The following is a 19,274-nucleotide window of genomic DNA, read 5'->3' on the forward strand; positions in this document are numbered from 1 at the left end:
CGTCATGATAAGTGGCTCCTTTAAGTCAATGCAAAAATATAAAGCAGTGCTCACAGCGATAACGTGCATGCTGAGAACATTCAACCTTGAGTATTTCAGAGGTGTAATACCCACTTTACTCTGTGATGTTTCTAAATATGATGAGTAAGGTCTCTGCCTCAGAGGGTTAAGTGTTCTAATCAATAAGAAGGCTGCCGTTTCATTTACAAGATGGTTCTTGTTTCTGTGCCTTATATCTCTTTGACATGTGGGTTAAACGTAACGGTTGTTTTTTAGTTTTAGTACTTGTTCAGAAAACCTTCAGGTTTGAACCAGTAAGAGCCTACAGTTTCTCTTCTGAGAGTCTTGTCTCTGTCCTTTGTGTTGCTTCGCTTCATGCAAATAAAATCTGATTACAAAAATATGTTTAAAAGTTCACAAATACAATATTTTCAAAGCACAAGAAAACTCATTCTGTATTTGTGCTCAAGTCAAGGGTGGAGAGGCAGGATGCAGAAGCAACAGCCTAAGCATGGAGGACCAGACTTCCTTCTCCCTAGTCACTTTGGGCCATCTCCCCCGGGGAATCCCAAAGCATTCCATGGCCAGCTGAGAGACAGTGTCCATCTAGTGTGTCCTGGGTCTCCCTTTAGGTCTCTTCTCGGTTGGACGTGCCCGGAAAACCTAACCAGCAGGGAGGCATCCAGGAGGCATCCTGACCAGATGCCCGAACCACCTGAACTGGCTCCTCTCAATGTGGAAGAGCAGTGGGTCTACCCCGAACCCCTTGCAGATGACCAAGCTTCTCACCTCTAAAGGAGAGCCCAGCCACCCTGTTGAGAAAGCTCATTTTGGCTGCTTGTATCCGTGATCTTGTTATTTCGGTCACTACCCAAAGCTAGTGACGATAGCTGAGGGTAAGAACGGAGATCAACCGGTAAATCAAGAACTTTACCTTCCAGCTGAGCTCTCTTCACCACGACAGATTAGTACAACGCCAGCATCACTGCAGACGCAGCACCAATCCGCCTATTGATCTTGAGCTCCATCTTTCCCTCACTTGTGCGCAAGACCACAAAATACTTAAACTCCTCCACTTGAGGCAGGACTTCATCCCTGACCCGGAGAAGGCATTCTACCCTTTTCTGACTCAAGACCATGGCCTCATTTTTAGAGGAGCTGATTCTCATCCCAGCTGCTTCACACTCGGCTGCAAACCGCTCCAGCAAAAGCTGGAGATCACAATCTGATGAAGCCAACAGGACCACGTCATCTGCAAAAAGCAGAGACCCAATCGTCAGGCCACCAAAACGAATCCCCTTAACACCTTGGCTGCAGCTAGAAATCCTGTCAATAAAAGTTATGAACATAGTCTGTGACAAAGGGCAACCTTAGCAGAGTCCAACCCTCACTAAGAACGAGCTTGACTTGCTGCCGATCATACAGGGATCTGAGGGGCCTGGTACTTCACAAAACACATGTAGGCTGGTTGGGTGAACTCCAATGCACCACCTGTGGATCAGAAACAGGTGTTTAATGTATCAGTGTTGTCAGTTTTTCATCATCACTCACCTAATAAAGGCACTAGATGTGATGTTTTTGTCCATGTCTCTAGGTTTGTCTATCTTCCTAATAAATTTCTCATGAACGGCTGGATAAATTTTAATGAAATTCCTAAAGTAAAGATCGGATGCACATCTGCACTTGATTGACTTTTGGGGTTAATCCAATTCAAGAAGACATCTACAGCCAACTGATTTTTATAAACCATACACAATGATGTAACTGGGACACTTTTACTGATATCCAGCTAGTTTGATGTCATCCCCAGCACGTAATGTACTCTGGGTGCTAGCTGATTACATGAGATCTTCTGATGTGAATGTGATTTTAAGTGCTGGGTCAAAAATAACCCATGACACCATATTTATATACAAGTGGCACACGGCTTCCATGAAAATATGAAATCCTTGAAATATTTACCAGTTTCTAAAGTTGGGGTCACTTTGGGACCCTTAAATAAAAATCTTGAGAAGAAAAAATGCATTTAAAGAGTGTTTTTCTGCTTTAGGACCCAATGGCAACAAGATGGTAAAAAATCTTAATGTGAAAGGAAGCAGGTGAAATACATTCTTTCAATTTTTGTTTTGTTTTAATTTCGTCTACTTGCAAAAAGTGCTTCAAGGTTGGCTCTTTGAAAGTGATCAATTAATTTAAACGTTTATTAAACAATTTTATGAAGAAGTCATAGTTTTGACGGGAAGGAACTTTTTTTTATATCCTCTATTGCTAAAAGGTATTAGGCTGCCCCACCAAATCAGTGCTTTCAGGTGCTTTAATAAAAACATGGATGAGTGAGTTTGGTGTGGAGGAACCTGACCTCAGCCAGACAGGACACCTTTGGGGTGAATTAGAGCAGTGACTGACCTCATATACATTCTTCTGGAAGAATGGTCGAACATTCCCAGAGGCAAACTCCTAAACCTCCTGGAAAGACTTCTCAGGAGGGTTGAAGCCCTGCGAAGGGCGGGCTAACTGTTTTATTAAACCCTACAGGTAATGAATGTCATTAAAATTCATCTGGATATAAAGGCAGGCATCCAGATACTTTTGGTAGTACAGATTAAATGGCACCATGATGTTTATAGTACATTTCATTGCTGTTAGGGTTAGGGTAAATACACTCCAATCTAATACTTTTGGTCATGTTCAGTCTTGTAGAAATGTTCTGTGCTGATATTTATGATTGTGTCTCTAATCTGGATTACTTCCTGCAGGCTCCATGTCGTCTCTGGGCTCAAGTGGAGGCAGTTCCCTGCTGCAGGTTCCAGGAGCTCTCCCCACCATCAGCCACGCTTCACTGGGGTCCGGACGCAGCTCCAGGCCAATGATCTGCCTCAGCGCTTCTCAGAGCTTCGACAGACACTCGGCACACAGGCTGAGTCCAGCTGACAGCGTAGAGGGATGCAGGTTCAGCCCAGCCCACAGGGCAAACAGACACAGACTCAACTCAGCTCATAGTATAGACGGGTATAAGTTCAGCCCGACTCGTCGGCTGAACAGACACAGACTCAGCTCTGCACACAGTATGGACGGGTACAGGCTGAATCCAGATCCAAGCTCAGACAGACCAAAGCTTCTGTCCAGCCACAGTATTGACAAATATCCATCAGTCAGGCTGAGTCTGACCCACTCCGGCAGCAGACAGTCCTCTTTGTGGCTCAGTCCTGAGAACAGTCTGGACAGAAATAAGCTCAGTCCCTCCTACGTCCCAGAGAGTTCAGTCATGAAGAGACCAGCATCTTTCCACACCGTGAGCAGGCGGCTACGGAGACAGGTGCGTTACCCACTTTACCAATCATGATTATATTTCATAAGCGTTCCGGAAATGTTTAAGTTGGTGTCTATTTAAACAACCAAAATGACTTGAGGGGTGTCACACCATGTGACATGTGACCAGAGCAGTGCACATGCTGGCTTTGTTGGGCCATTTTAAGATCATCAGCACCAACGACACAAACAGAAAGCCGAATAGGGGGAGGGGCCAGGGACCTTGATGGCCTCACTATGACCTCACCAGCAACTTCTATTGCCCCATCAGTGCGTTTGTTTCAGGCCACACCTTATAAGCCTCTTACTCCAGTCCCAACCCAAGTTTCAGAAGGGACGAAGCTTCTTGGATGAGAGGCAAAACATCTTCAAGGAAATCAAGACTACACAAATATATAGCTCTACATATGATGTGGGATTTGTCTGTAATAATGTAAAATACTGAAGGATGGTGCCAGTATCGATCGAAAAAAACACCAATAGTTGTTTCACATCCTGGTAGCAAAGCAGTTCATCCATCTAATGTCCTGCGCTTACCTGGAGTCAGGTTGCGGGGGCAGCAGCCTGGCAGAGAGCCCCAGACTTCTCTATCCCCAGCTATTTGGGCCAGCTTGTCCAGTTATCATTAAAAGCTGCTATCAGATGGTTTTATTGTCTTTATATATATATATATATATATATATATATATATATATATATATATATATATATATATATATATATATATACTGAATCTAGAACCAGCATGCATAAACAGACAGATCGGTCCCGCCTACTTACACTGTTGGTCTTTTTTAAATACGCAGTAATCGTTGCTTGCCTTTTTCGCTTCATCCTTCCTAGCAGCAACCACTTTGGCGCCTCTGGAGTTGGTGTTTGTTTATGTCATGCTGCATTCAGTGTAATTGGAAAAAGGAGCTTCAAGCGCTTAACCTCCGATTTTGTTTTCTTTCTGGCCTTAGTGCGGGGGACGGATCAGGGTCGATCTGAATGGGGGGGGGGGGGGGGGGGTTTGGGGGCCAGATCCCCCCCCATTCCCCACCCTATCTGTGTGCCTGTATATATTCCTCCCTTGTGACTTGTGGGTAAATACACAGTCACATCTTTATCTGGCCAAACAATTCAGCTGAAACCTCAGATTATTTTTAATTAACTTACATTAAAAGGCATTTTATGTGTTGGGAGATGGGAAACACTCTTTTATCTCTGTGTTTTTCACTACTTTGTTCACACTGCTGTTGGTTGTGGAATGGAGAGCATTAATGTCAATGTGAGCAAAGGTTAAAACACCAACAAAACCAAAAAATTTACAAAATTGCACAAATTTTGTCGTGTTTTCAGTAGTGCAAGAGTAATCTCTTAAAGTGGATCTTTAGGGACTTACGTTTGATTTCAGCTGCTTTTTAAATAAATGTCTGTCTCACCAAGCTATGCACTCAAAGAATATGAGACAAATGCAGGACAAATGAAGCACATGGCATTAAATAAAATGTCTCCAGGTCAGGAAATGAATCTTATCTGACAGTCATGTCTTTAGGACAAAGAAAAGAAACATAAAAGATCAATATCTAAACATTGGTCACTGTAACGCTAACTGCAGAATAACATTAGGTCAGCAAATGCTTATTTTTTTCTCATGTCCTGTCCGGCTGTAAATCAATCAGAATTGATGTCTGAGTGTTGAAGACTAGCCTTACAGTTTTATTGTCACAGGTGGTGCAGTATTGCTTCAGCCTGATATCAAAACTTTATTAGAAATGCGTTTGGTAATACCAACAAACATGGAGACAAAAATGAAATGGAGAGGGTAGAGAAGAAAGGAAGCAGTGGGGAAAAACTTCACAAAAATAAACAATAAAGGTTGTTCTGGAATCAGCTTCTAGACCTGGAGAGAGAGAGAGAGAGAGAGAGAGAGAGAGAGAGAGAGAGAGGACACACAAAAATATACTTGTGAGAGCACCATGTGAGCAACTGTGTGTGTACACACATTTGTGTAAATAAAGTTTTTCTACAGGAGTGTCCAATAGTGAGTATGAAGGCCCATAGACCTATCCCCAAAGACCTGCGCAAGATGGAGGAGACTCCAGGGAGACACGCTCCCACCCTCATGTAGGCCGGACGATGTCTGCGCTGCCACACCCCCCCCAACCACAGAATGTACTCTAACAACACGCGTCAACACCACAATGGAGCAGGCGGAGGGAGACTAGGGGTCTTCTCGCATCTCTGTTCTTGGTTTGCTGCCTGGGGCTGAAGGCTAGGAGTGGGAGCTGGCCGTCTGGTTGGGGTCTGGGGTGGTGGGTTTCTTCGTTCTCTGCTGGGGTGGGTTGCCTGCTCATCATTACCCCAGTAAGAATGGGATCTTCTCTGGTGTCCAGGAATGGTTGTTCCCTCTGTGCAGCAGTACCAGGACCAGAGTGTGTGGGATGTGTATGTGTCACGTTTAGGAGAGGAGGTTGGACCCAGGATGCATAAGTACCCTGAACGACTCAAAGGCTGGAGAGGTTTTAAGAAAAACAATTCCTTTATTTAAGGAGGATGTGCTGAAAAGTCCAAAGCACAAAAATAAGTCTAACACTCAAAAAACTCAAAATTAACTCAGCTCACACATGAGCATGGCCTTGGAGCGACTCGAGAGGGGAACGAACAATGCAACATATATGACAATGACCCAACAAACACTGAATGACAAGACAAGGCTTATAAACACACACACACACTCACACACACACACACACACACACACACACACACACACACACACACACACACACACACACACACACACACACACACACACACACACACGGACAACGAAATTGTTCAATAGTTGGCAGCCCTAAATGCTAGCCTGCACTACTGCTAAAGTTAGCATGTGCTACTGCTAGCGCCATTGCTGGACAATAGTCAAAAAATGTTGATGCACTCATTTTCCAGGATGGACTGAAACACTTTTTTGTTCGTCAGAGAACCCCCACTGCACAACCCGTTAGGCAGCCGCTTGGTCAGAAGTGTACTTCCTAGTATGGCAGAAGTTATAGAAGCTCAAAGAACTGTTTGCAGTTGTAAAAAAAAACCTCATTGTGCAGCGTTAAAGCTTTACGTTACGTTAATGCACTATTGGCTCATCCCTTTAGGGCTCAGATTACTGAGAAAAATTAAAAGAAAGTTTAGCTTGTTTGAAGCAAAATTCAAAGAAATAATTGGTGACTGGAAGCGTTTACACTGCACTGTAATTCTGATGAAGTGTGTGTGTTTATGCTTCCTTGCATTGTGTGTGTTCACTTATGTTATGTGTCTAACAGGAGGCTGTGCGGAGTGACTCTCTGGATCAGAGCGGCTCAGCTGATGACCTAGCAGAGCCCTGCCTCACTGTGCCCACTGCCTCCCCCTCTCTTGCACGGCAGCGATCATCCAGTGTGCACACACTGAAATACACACTCCCCCAGAGGGTGATCTCATGCAGGAGCCACAGCCGGAGCCACAGTGAAGCTACAGCACATGAACATGTGTCTGAGCAGGCCATCTGTGGCGCTCAGCCACCAACAGATGTAGAAAAGAGGCCTGTCAGCCCAGAGGGGCTGTCCAGTTTGAAGGTCACCAGCAACGAAGTCATACTTTTATCTCCCTGCCCTGGTGCCGGATCAGACCCCGCCCCCCAGTTAGACGATGCTGATGAGGAAGTCAGTCAGATAAACAGTCCGGTTCACTCACAGCCTCCTAATAGCTCCCTACACAAAAGCGGACACCTTTCTCCAAGTCCCTCAGAGCACAGGACCCGCCTCAGCCACTCGGCGTCACCTGTTACAGGCAAAAGCAGGAAACAGAGGATAAGCCCGCCACCGGGAGACGAACCAGTCGCAATGGCAACACAGCTAATGGACACCAACGTAGAGCTGAGAAGGCGAACTCTGTCATTTGATGCCACAAGTCTCCCTCCTCATCAGCAGGAGGGAGGGTCTGTTGATGACTGAGGACTGGAGACAAGTGTTCTCCTGTAACAAGCACCAGAGGGACGTGAGCCCAACAGGAAGGATACTGGTTTCCTGTCCTTCCCCATCGCCTTGTCCACTCGCAGGATCCTCACAGGGTGTGTGAGAAGAACTCACAGTTTGTGTATCAGTGAGTAAATTTTTTAAAGTACAGCTCCCTTGTGCTGCGTGCACACAAAATGCACACAAATAACTTTCCTTTTCTTCTATCATAGTTTTAGCTTTAGTTCAGACAATGTAGCTGCCCACCAGCTCTATTTACCCCGACGCTAACCTGCCTCTTGCTTGCTGTCCTCCTCCTGCCCTTGCTCACATTTTTCCTGCATTTTAAGCCCAGGTCAGAATACAAACGACTCAACTGTGCCTCAGCTGCTCCCATTCAACACACATCCAGCGTCAGTTAGTAAAGTATCAAGCACCCAGAAATGAACGTATTTAAAAATATACTCATGGCACTTTAAAGTCCAAGCAGCAGTTTTTTTTGGTAAAATTAGATTGAGAAACAGATTTGAGAGGCTTGGATTAAAACTCCTTCTGTGATTAGAAACTAATCTGTTAATTTTTATTAAAGCTGCATGAAATAACAAAAACTATTATTGCTTTTCTATTCATTGTAAACCCCTTTTGCACACTCTTGAATTTAGCTCCATCAGGACATTCACAACACTGCTTTAGCATTTAAATCACCTGTGTGCATTCAGGAGTCAGTTACGATATATCATTAGTCCAGGACCCCGGCACGCTAATATTGCTATGATCATCCATTTTTGATATATTGTGCAGCATAACTATTAAAGTTTGGTAACACTTTACAGTACGAGTCCCTTTATAAACATTACTTAGTGCATTGTTAAATGTGTGGTTAACTGAAAAAACATTTTTTAATGATTATTTCTGATTATATTCAGTCACTCTGGGGTTTTCATGCAGGCTGAACATGAAAATAGTCTCCTACACTTATCGCCTGCATTGGCTTCTGATGGAAAACAGACAATGAAGCTCTTGGATTTAAAAATCCTGACATATCTACGTCGCAGCATTGTCACTAAACATTTATGGACTCGCCCATCTTGACTCACGACGAGGAAGACTGTTGTTGGTTTAGCATCCAGGAAACGGCAGAGAATGTCTCGGCTGGTAGAAGCTAATCATTAGCATTAGCAACTCCACCACACAGCATTACTCCTCCAGGCTTGTGTAATTTGTGGGGATAAAACATCCACATTGCAAGTCAGTGGTAGAGTCACATTGCTGTTGTCCAAGCCGAGGCAAGATGTCCAAATATCAGGAAATAAGAGTCCAAATTCTGCCGTCTGCTGATCCAAGCAATTCTGGGCATTTTTGCCCCGAGTACAGCTTGCAAGGCATTCATACTAGAGACCACTACAAATGTATTGATGAAATGAGCTTCTCACACCTGTAAGCATTAATAAACTATTTAATAAAGTATTCAATACTGCTTAACCATATTATGTAATGCATTACTAAGCAGCCCCCCCCCCCCCCCCGACCGTTTGTGTACTTTTCACCATTAATCTTGTTAATGTTGTATAAAATTAATTAAATGATGCTCACATATAAGCATAAAAATTGGGTCTGAAATACATGGTCTCTGGGTGACACCATATTACCGTAAATCCTCCAATACAGGCCGGTATTCAATTAAAGGCCGGGTCTCCAATTGTGGCCGGTGTCAAAGTCAGTTGAGGTAAATATTGGCCGGTCTCTTATTGTGGCCGGGTGGAATGTAGTAACAAGCAAGTATGAGCGTCCCAGCGGCAGGGTTATCGTCCCCAAATGAACCAGCAGGAGGCAGTAGAGGTTCAAGCAGACCTTTATTAGGCTTTTTCTTCAACGCTTTGTAACGCTACAGACACAATCCTCTATCACGCTCCTACCACACAGAGTCACGGTGTCAGTTAACCATGCTAATTCAACCCACTCCACAGAACACACATCAACTTCCCTGTGGCTTACATAACACTCACACAACACGCAAATCAGCACATAGGAACTAGCAGAACGATAGGAAACACATATAACACAATACCCAGAAAGCACCTGGCTTACAACCCCAGCCAGGTCATTACACTGTCAAGTTCAAAGAGAACGTGCTGATTATGCTGCAGAACACTCTGGAGAGCAGCAGTAGGGGGTGTATGAACTAGTCAACTTCACTATAGTGACTTTTCATGCCTGTCGTCGACTAGTCGCTGTCACGTGATAATGACCGGCAAGATGCAGCCCTCGGAAAAGACAGCAGTCTGCTGTCAGCAGGTGACAAGCTCCTGCGCTCGGGGGTGGGGGGTGGGGGCAACGCGCTGTGCCAGACCGTAGTCACTGACACGCGATCGTTCATGTTGGTTCATTTCCTTTAATGTTTTCTGTCTTTTATTTGCGCCTGATGCGTTTGCTGCATGCTGTGGAGCGGGGCGCTGCGCGCATCACCTTGTCCTCCGACGCACTGATCACTGATACGGCCGACAAACAGCGAGCACTCCGCTGTTTTTGCGGTCAGTAGATCTTTTAGAACTGCAGTTCAAAGGTAACTCATGAGGTGAATATATATGAACCCAGGTAGCAGTTTTTCTTTAGGATTGAGAGGAGATGCAGGAAGATAATAAACAGACAGGACAGAAAAATAGTCAAATAAAAACAAGTTAGTTTTTGTACCTGGTGGTTGCAACAAACAGCCACCATTGAAGGTCATCAGAAGTGAGGAACAGAAAATGAAATAATTATTTTAATGTTTAGAGCAGCAGGAACTCTGAGAGGCTGCAGGCGCATCAGTGAGATTGCGGCCGCTGCGCAGGGGGAGGGGGGAGAGGGCTAAAGCAGGGGGAGGGGGGAGAGGGCTAAAGCAGGGGGAGGGGGGAGATGGCTGAAGCAGAAACTACTGTTGTTAAAAGAAATGTGTTTAACTTTGAAAATGTGGGCGCAATTTTAATTGTCAAAAACTCCAAGGAACATTAGTTCATTTTGCTCAAATTGAAATAGAGGCCTGCCTCTAATACTGGCCCTCCTTCCAATAAAGGCCTGGAGCTTGATGAGCTTGAGTCAAATAGAGGCCCGGGCCTGTATTAGAGGATTTACGGTATGTTTATTTATTTAGCATACGCTTTTATCCAAAGCGACTTACAATTTATAACCTATAGGGCATGTTGTGATCTGTGGGGGAAACCGAAGTACCCGGAGGAAAACCACGCATGCATGGGGAGAACACGCAACTCTACGCAGAAAGGCGGCAGCCGAGTTTCGAACCTGCAGCCTTCGTGCTGAGAGGCAACAGTGCTAACCACTGTGGCGCAGTTGGTAGAGGCAATGTTTCCTTCTATGGGAGCCTGTGAGGGCAAAATGCATTTACAAAGGGTTAAAACTTTCACCATTCATAAATGTTATTTTACACATTGACCTCTTCACTCGTTGCTAGTGATGAAAGAAAGTCTGATTGCCATCTGTTGAAAAGGTCTTACTCAAACACAAAAATACCGCTTGCTTGCAATGATCTAGGTACGTATGCCCCCTAACACCAGGAAAAATACAGATAATCACTTTAAGGACACTTAATAGTTAACAATAACTTTAATAAAGGGACCCTTTGTTTGTTGATGCTTAATAATGCACTAAGTAACATAATAAAGAGAACCTGCACTAACATTGTTAGTAAAGGGACCCTTAGGAGTTCTGCTCAGCTAGTGACTGAACAAAGTTTGGGCCCATAAAACCATTTTCTGTGAGAACTCGTAACAAAAATCTCCTTTCATCCCCTTTTTAACTTGTGTATTTAAAATATTTGTAATTCTCAGCTACAAAAGAAACCTTTATGTGCATAGTGAATTAATAATTGCACAATGAATTAAATGTTTTTACTTTCCCTATAAATTTAAAATGACATTTTATAGCGCTGCAGATAGTTCAGAAGATAACAATGTGTTCATTTTTGCTTTTAAAGATGCTCCACACCTAGTTTTTTCTTTCTGAATCTCGAGACCAACACTGGATGTTGCCTGATTACAATCTGCAGCACTTTGATATCTTGTTGATTTTTCTCGGAGAACATCCATGACTAGATGCACTCGATCTCCAACGGTCTGAAAAATCAATTCCTTCTCTTTCAGCTCCTCAGTTAAAGTCATGTAGTGTGACCTGGGCTTTAGTAGTGTCTACCTCGCTTTTCCCCCTCCTCCTGCTCCCCATCCATCCGTACTCTGGGTTTTCTCACTCCCCTCCACTCTGTGTCTTTGTATTCTCAGGGTAGACGTAGATCAGACACACTTGAGTGTGAAGCATGTGACTATAGAGCTCTGCAGGGTTAGAGGGCCCCCTGCTGTCTGAACTCAGAGCTGGCCCCCTTTTCTCTTCATTATTTAAAGAGATAAAACTGCATGGGAGCAGGGTGGCGACAGGTACGGAAAGGCTTATGCAGATGACGAAGACAAGCTTTGTAGAAAAGGTTCAGAATATATTTTATTAAAACAGCAGGTGTGACACGAGAACGCTGGATTTCTACATTAATTTTGATTGTCAGTGAATCAGGATGTTGATTCTGATGGTTATCGTGATGCAAGTGTTCATTAAGATGTGTAATGTTCCTGCAGACTAATAGAAGCAGTGAGCTTTACACGACTGAACAGCTGGAATAAAAACCACTTCCTGTCTGACTCTCATCTGTCTCTCCGTTTGGTCTTTTCCTTCAACAGAAGGAGGTTTAAAAACAAGTTAGGAGGCGTTACAAGTTATTTATATTACAATCTGAAAATAAAGCCAGCATCCAGCAGCTGCCTGTCGCTGCTAATGAATTCAACACAACTCTTATCTAATTGTAGGCTTCCAGCAGCTGTTGATTAATATGCCTAACATCCTTCAACCCGCCTTGCAATTCGTAATTGAATCATAAAAGGAGTTTATGAGATTAAAGGAAGCAAAAATGAATTATTAAAAGACAACATGGGGACAAAAGCAGAATCAGAGCACTGATCATGGTGGTGACTTGTGAATTTTATTTCTTTTCTTTTTTTTGTTTCTTTCTTAGTTTTTTACTAATTCAGCATATCACAATAAAATATTTAATCACATGAATATTTTACAGTGGAACTCTAGGATGCATTGAGCAGTCCTGCCCTCCAAAAGGTAGCTTTCTCTGCTCAATCGCCTCACGAGCGATTGGTCAAATTGAAAAGAACTCAGCCAATCGGCAGCCTCGCATCTTTAAGGCAGGTCGGTCGGACTGACTGGGATAAAACGGAGGTGCTCATCTTCCACGTAGCTCCTGAGGCAGACGGAGTATCAGCACTCATCTACAGCTAATCTGCACTTCACCACATGGGCATGCAGTCAAGGCGTGTGTGTGTGTGTGTGTGTGTGTGTGTGTGTGTGCATGTGTGTGTGTGTGTGCGTGTGTGTGTGTGTGTGCGTGTGTGTGTGTGTGTGTGTGTGTGTGTGTGTGTGTGTGTGTGTGTGTGTGTGTGTGTGTGTGTGTGTGTGTGTGTGTGTGTGTGAATGAATGCCCTCAGGTGTATCTACAATTGTTTCCAGGTGTGTGTCTGTAACTGCTTCCATATGGTATGGTTGCGTGCATCCTAATCTGTGTGTGTGTGTGTGTGTGTGTGTGTGTGTGTGTGTGTGTGTGTGTGTGTGTGTGTGTGTGTGTGTGTGTGTGTGTGTGTGTGCATGCGTGCGTGCGTGTGAACAGAAGACAGAAGAGTTACAACTAACTAAGCGTAGCCAGCAGTTACCATGGTGAAAAGAGATCTATCATCACATGACCCAGACTCCTGCTGCCACCCCCCCACCCCCAAGAGAGGATGGAAACCTAATAAACAGCGAGGCAGCGTGGTGTCTGCTCCAGCGCTGCGTGCAGCGTTGTTTGAATCCTTGTCCCTCCTGTCTCTAGAAAGCAGGAGCCACAGGTCTCTGCTGCGTGAGCTTCTGGGGGTCCAGTGTTTCAGTGAAGGGCGGGGCCTGATAGGGATTGGTGGTTACTATGGTAGCGCCGTTGGGGATGGGGTACGGTGTGGCTCGAGCGTGGCTCGGGGCTGGATCAAGGTGCTGCCAAGTGAACAGGTTTGTCTTGCTCCCGGTTAGGTAGCGTCGAAGAGCACTCAGCGTCAGCACAGCCTGTGGGTTTAAAAAATAGTAAGAAACAAGAATTATGGGATGAGTTTTACTTCACCAGAAAGAATATTTGGAAAACCTCAGGGAAAATCAGATTAGCTCTGATAAAAAACAAAATAGAAACTAGGAGTGGTCACAGAATGACTTTGACTTTCGACTTGGTCTAGTTTAAATTACGCTGATTAGATATGAGTTTAGCTAGTGCAGACCAAACACACCAATGAAGGTGTAGATGAAGATAAAAGGGTGAAACTGACATTTCTGAGCGGAAGTTGAAGACAGCTTTTTAGAGTAAACTGGACTGAACTTTACCCCATTAACCCTCTCAGGCTCTAAATAAGTTCTGATAAAAGGACGAACAACTAAGTCCTTCAGGGGTACTTCTGAGTTAATAAATGCTCATGAAATATGTACGTGGAGAAACCAGGTAGGCAGGTTTTAACGTTGCACATCTGCAACGCCTGCCTCCAGAGGTTAATGATAGAGCTGTGGAGAAGATTTAGACATCTGAAAGCCCTCTCTCCTTCAGGTAGGAGCTGAAAGCAACGCCTCATACCTCTTACTCATACAAAAACAGCACTGTAGCGCTGACGGAGGTCTGCCAGGACCTCATGTTTTTGGTATGTTCCTGCTCAGACACACCTGATTCTAATGACTGAATTATCTCCTCAACCTTCATCAGGTTCTGCAGGAGCTGCTAATCATTCAGGTTTTTTTTTTCAATCTGCAGTGTTAAAGCAAAGGAGCCAGCAGGAATCCAGCACTTGTGATTGTTGCCCACCTCACTTGACGCTACAACAGGCTAAAACAATCGTCCAATGTAGCATGAGGTGGAACGCTACGCGACGCTAATCACTTTGCTCCAATACAGGTTACGCCAGGGAAGGACAACTCCCTCAGAGGACCGCTATCTGGTGTGTTTTAGTGTTTTCCCCGCTTTAGCACACCTGATTTTTCTCAGCAGGTGGTTACCATGTTTCCACAGAGCTTGATGAGCTCCTGAGCAGGTGAATCAAGCGTGTTGAAGCAGGGAACCAAAAACATGCCGGGTAGAGGCCATCAGTAAAGCGAGTTATCTATTCTCGTGCTACACCTCATACGTTCCCTTCCCTCCTCTTCTAGTTAGCTTGAAGTTTACAGACTGACATTAATTGGATGTAGGTCGAGTTAGCACTCAAGCTAGTCTGGCGTAATGAGCTGGATGTGCGTCAGTCTGTCACCCCGTAGTGCATGCTGGGAACTGGGGTGCATTATTCTCATTGACTGACAGCTCCTTCTTGAGGATGTGCAAACATATCGGTCAGCGCTCTAGGCTCGTGTAAAGGATTTGTTTTCTCGTAGAGGCCAGGAGAAGGACTTAGGGGAAAAATGAATGATGACAGGGTCAGATAGTCATGTGCATTTTTTAAATTAGTTAAAATTTTAAATAATTTACTACAAATTTAAAGACGATTACAGAGGTAAAGAGGAAGGAGAAAGATGTGAAGGTGTTAAATCATTAAAATGTAATGCTTTTGCATGTGACATCGTGCTACTCATGGGACCACTTCTTTTGCCATGATGGACGGCAAATGAATTATTTACGTGCATTAAAACTCCTGTAAAGCAAGCCAAAAACAAGCTAGGTTGTAGCCTTAGCCTTATATAGCTTTTTCAATCATAAATTTATATCTATTTTATTGTGGAAACGCACATAGGACTACAAATGGAGGCAGTGGGTCAAAGCTACATGATGATGGTTGTTGGGTATTTTTATAATTGTACCTTTTTGAGGCCTAAAAGATGGCCAACTGTTGCTGTTCATGAAAGGTTGAGCAAGGATGTTGATTGTAAGAAAACTGTACCTCTGTAACCTGAGAAGGCTTCTCCCCCATCCTTGGTGAATAAAGCCCCTGACGAGCTGAGAGCACACAGGAGTGATGTGGGAAGAAGCCTTGGAGAAGGCCATTCCTGCATTAACTCTCCTTGTTTTGGAGACTCAGGGTAAAATGTCTTCCTTGTTGTCATGTGTGTTTATTTCAGGGTCCAGGGTTATGGAGATTAAATATTACCTAACATTCTGGTCTCCTGATGGAGACCGCAGGTATGCAGAGCTGGAGCAGAGTGGGGGCTGGATGTCTGGGCCCAGCTCACGCATGGTGATCGAACATTAACAAATAATCAATTTACTCTCTCTCTCTGGGTGTGTCGTCCTTTAAGGTAATATGGGATAAAATCAAATTACCTATCAATGGTGATAACAATAAAGCTTACAGACGTGGACACAGATCAAGGACATAGTCAATAGACAGCTACAGACCCAGGTGAGGATGGAGAAAAAGCTGAAGGTGATGGTGGCTCTGGCAGCATCTGAGCCCTGAGCCAATGGGAGCTCATCTGGGGATGTTGCCTGCCACTGATTGGCCAGAAAGCAGAATCCAACAAACCACAAGAAGCTGGCCAAACCTGCAGGAGAACAAGCAAACTGGTCAGATCCTTTCTGGAGTTAAGTTCTTCATGTTTTCCCTTCAATCCCCTTAGACCAAAAACTCCGTATCAGCCATGTTGCTTTCATTTTGATCAGTTTATGCTGTTTTCTCATTCTTACACTAACTAATTGGTTGGTACTTGGACTCACATTTGGGATAACAACATGTTGTAGTGTTTGTTTATTACCAGAGAAGATGAGGTCAAGCAGCACCGCACGTTTTCGGTCCCTGATGTTGCTCATGGAGGGAAAGTAAACGTCCACGATAAGGAAACAGATGCTGCAGAGGAAACAGGCCACGCCCACAGTGATACCATAGTTACAGGCATCGGCGTTGTTGTTGAAGACGCAGAGAAGACGCTCGCTGCCGATGTTGATGTAGCCCTCGTTCACGATACAGCTGAAGACCACAATGGAGAAAACCTGCATGCACAGATATGAAGGATGCTTTATTCTCTAGTCACACGTCATAAACTAATCTGTGTAATCTGGGATTACATCACTTGCTTTAAGGGTTACGTTTCGATTCCCTGAAATTAAGTTTGATGCAGTTGTGACTAATGTCCTAGTCTCAGTCACATGACCAAATGTTTACTCCTCTGCTTTCGAGTCAGAAAGTGTCACAGAGATGAAATAAGATCAGGTTTCTAATCCCAGAGGATATTATGGTTCACAGCTAGTGTTCAGTGACCTGTTGGTGCAAACACACAGCCGCTGTTGTTTCTCTGGTAGTCATAATCTTCGAGTTTATCTAACCAACAGTTTAACAAACACGATGACTACAAATGAAAGTTATTGTTATTAAAGACCTGTGGGTCACACTTTAGAACTTTTTCAGTGTTTAACCCAAATTAAAAATGGTGACAGAAGCGTGTGGTGCACGTGTGTCCAAAAATATGAATGAATGAATAAAATAAACACAATTTCTGTCTTTATCCAACTTTCCACTTGTGCATTAATGACTTTTTTGTGTTCAATAATGATTATTTAAAATATTAAATAGATGCATGACACTGATTTGAAGAAAGATCCCAGAAAGTCTCATCAATAAATGAATCAGTCACTGAATAAATCCGTATTTATTCAGAGTTATTGGGAAAAATATTATAGTCACTAATTGGTCTTGATACAATATTATATTGACACATTTGATTGTGATTAAATGTTTGTCAAAATCTCAGATTCAGTCACAAAAGCATTTTGATTTGATTTGATTTATGATCCAGCGATCGACATGAAAGGATGTGATCGAAGATAATCATTTCCCCGAGGATCGATCCTTCATTGAACGTTTTCTCACTGCTTGCCATGACGCTAGTTCATTTAACACGATTGGTGTTGTGATAGCTAATATGAGTTGAAACTGAATCGTTTTGCGGTAACCCTGGTGTGTCAGTTTAGGGCTTCCAGGGGCACCCATCACCCTTTTGGGGGGGGGGGGGGGGGGGGGGGGGGGTTCGGGCTCCCCCTAGCTCCCCCATAATTCGAACCCTGATTGTAACACTCTTAGAAACATCCACCAGACTGGGACTGGCATGCAACTTGGAATTTAACATGTTAAGCATCTCTTCGGCTTAACTGAATGGATGTTTGTGATACTAAAATCCCAAATGTTTTCTAACTTCTGATTATAATTTTTTAAAATGCATGTTTTTTTGTTTGTTTGTGTAAACAAATGGACATTTACTAAGATTAATAATTTCGCTATTTGTTTACTTAGCCTACAGCTTTCATTATAAAAAATGTCTAATTATTACTGTCTGTACCATTTATGTTGGAACTTGAAATAAAACTTCAGTATTATTTTCGCGTTTTGCAACATAAGCCGTGAAGGTGATTAATGAGAAACACACCGACACTGATGAGCTTTTTGTTCCTCGGGCGCATAAATAAACGCGGTGAGTCACAGCTGCACAACATCCCATCACAAAGGAACCAGAGAGTAGCTCTCTCACACAAAAAGCAGCGTTGAGAAGATGAAATGTTTACCGTTTCTATTTAAAACACATTCATGACTAAAAACAGAGAGAGAGATGTGGTTCTGAGAGGGGGTGCAGCTAGAGGCCCGTGCCCACATATTCAGACCAGACGTACCCATGACAGCAGTCTGAGGATGGTGCGGGGATGCGTGAAGAAAGCGACCGGATCGAAGCGGACACCCGCGGCCTTCCTGGTGCCGTACCCGCCCGCTGCCTCCATCCCTCCGGGTTTGTGCTGCCTGAAAGGCCGCTGAGAGAACGAGACGAGACTGTGTGAGAGCAGCACGGAGCGGTGTCCTCCTCCAGCCTCCGTCACAGCGCGTCACTGAGCGCGCATCAGGCTCATCAGGCTGCAGCTATGCTGTTGCATGGAAGGTGCGGCGGCGCATGTTTCACAGAAAGAGGATCACAGATCATTTAAACGACTCTTTGATCTCATGTGTGTCCTGCAGCTAATCCACAAAACCCATATGAGGGACACATATGACCAATGAGATGTATTCAGTTAACCTGTCCCAAATCAGATTAACATTCAGAGTTAGTTCATCCCGACCCTGAAGGTATGCTGTCCAGCATGTTTTAGTTTTTTCACTGCTCCAACACATTTGAATCACCTGTTCAGCAGCTCATCAAGCTCTGCAGAAGTCTGTTAATCGCCCACTGATTCAAATCAGGTGTTGGAGCAGAGAAACAATTAAAACATGCTGGATACCAGCCATCTGGGAATGGAAGTGTCCACTATTGCTGGAAATCTAATTCACAAATATCCCTTTACCATCTGAACTCTTCAGCTTCTGGTTCAAGATTAGGGATGTCCAACTTTGGTCCTCAAGACTCCCATCTGCTGCTGAACAATTTCAACCATTGAATCAGGTATGTTGGAGCAGGGAAACAACTAAAACAGGAATGGGGAACCCTGGTCCTCGAGGGCCGGTATCCTGCATATCTTTGCTCCAACACTTCTGAATCAGTGGTTGATTCACCTGTTCTGCAGCTCATTAAGCTCTGCAGAAGCTTGTTAATCACCTGCTGATTGAAATCAGGTGTGAGGGTACAGGGTTGAAACTAAAATATGCTGGATAGCGGCCCTCGATGGACCAGGGTTCCCCACCCCTGAACTAAAGCATGCAGGATAGTGGCAATCGAGGACCAGGATCACCTGTCATTGTCTCCTCAGGGGGGTGAAAAGATATCCTTTTCAGCTCCTTTTTTTATTTGCACAAACTTAGATGCATCTTCCTCCTCACATATATACATTTTCATCTTCAATAAATTGAAGAATATCCAAGTTTGATGCTCTTAAATAAAAATATAAAATGTATAATGTAGAGTTTAGCATATGTTAATCCAGGTGTGAATTAAACAAAAATGAATACCCACAATGTTTGTACATTACTGCATAAGTTTGTGGTG

General features: G+C 43.9%; 2 protein-coding genes across 2 annotated transcripts in view; one reads left to right on the forward strand and one right to left on the reverse strand.

The window, feature by feature from the left end:
* LOC107388593 (voltage-dependent T-type calcium channel subunit alpha-1H) overlaps window positions 1-8,220 on the forward strand; it is a 126,363-nt gene extending 118,143 nt beyond the window's left edge. Inside the window, exons 34-35 of the mRNA XM_070550132.1 lie at window positions 2,757-3,316; window positions 6,615-8,220. Of these exons, the coding sequence (XP_070406233.1) occupies window positions 2,757-3,316; window positions 6,615-7,283 (1,229 nt within the window). The 3' untranslated portion in view covers window positions 7,284-8,220. The remainder of the gene's footprint in view (window positions 1-2,756; window positions 3,317-6,614) is intronic.
* A 3,290-nt stretch (window positions 8,221-11,510) lies between these two features.
* On the reverse strand, window positions 11,511-19,213 carry LOC107388587 (synaptogyrin-3). Its single transcript, XM_015964149.3, has 4 exons — window positions 17,977-19,213; window positions 16,071-16,305; window positions 15,715-15,860; window positions 11,511-13,418 (listed from the first exon to the last, which is right to left on the reverse strand). Exons 1-4 carry the CDS (start codon window positions 18,079-18,081, stop codon window positions 13,191-13,193), a joined length of 714 nt encoding a protein of 237 aa, XP_015819635.1. The 5' UTR covers window positions 18,082-19,213; the 3' UTR covers window positions 11,511-13,190.
* Window positions 19,214-19,274: the final 61 nt, after the last annotated feature.

This window comes from Nothobranchius furzeri, chromosome 4 (assembly GCF_043380555.1).
Source record: "Nothobranchius furzeri strain GRZ-AD chromosome 4, NfurGRZ-RIMD1, whole genome shotgun sequence".
Lineage (NCBI taxonomy): Eukaryota > Metazoa > Chordata > Actinopteri > Cyprinodontiformes > Nothobranchiidae > Nothobranchius > Nothobranchius furzeri.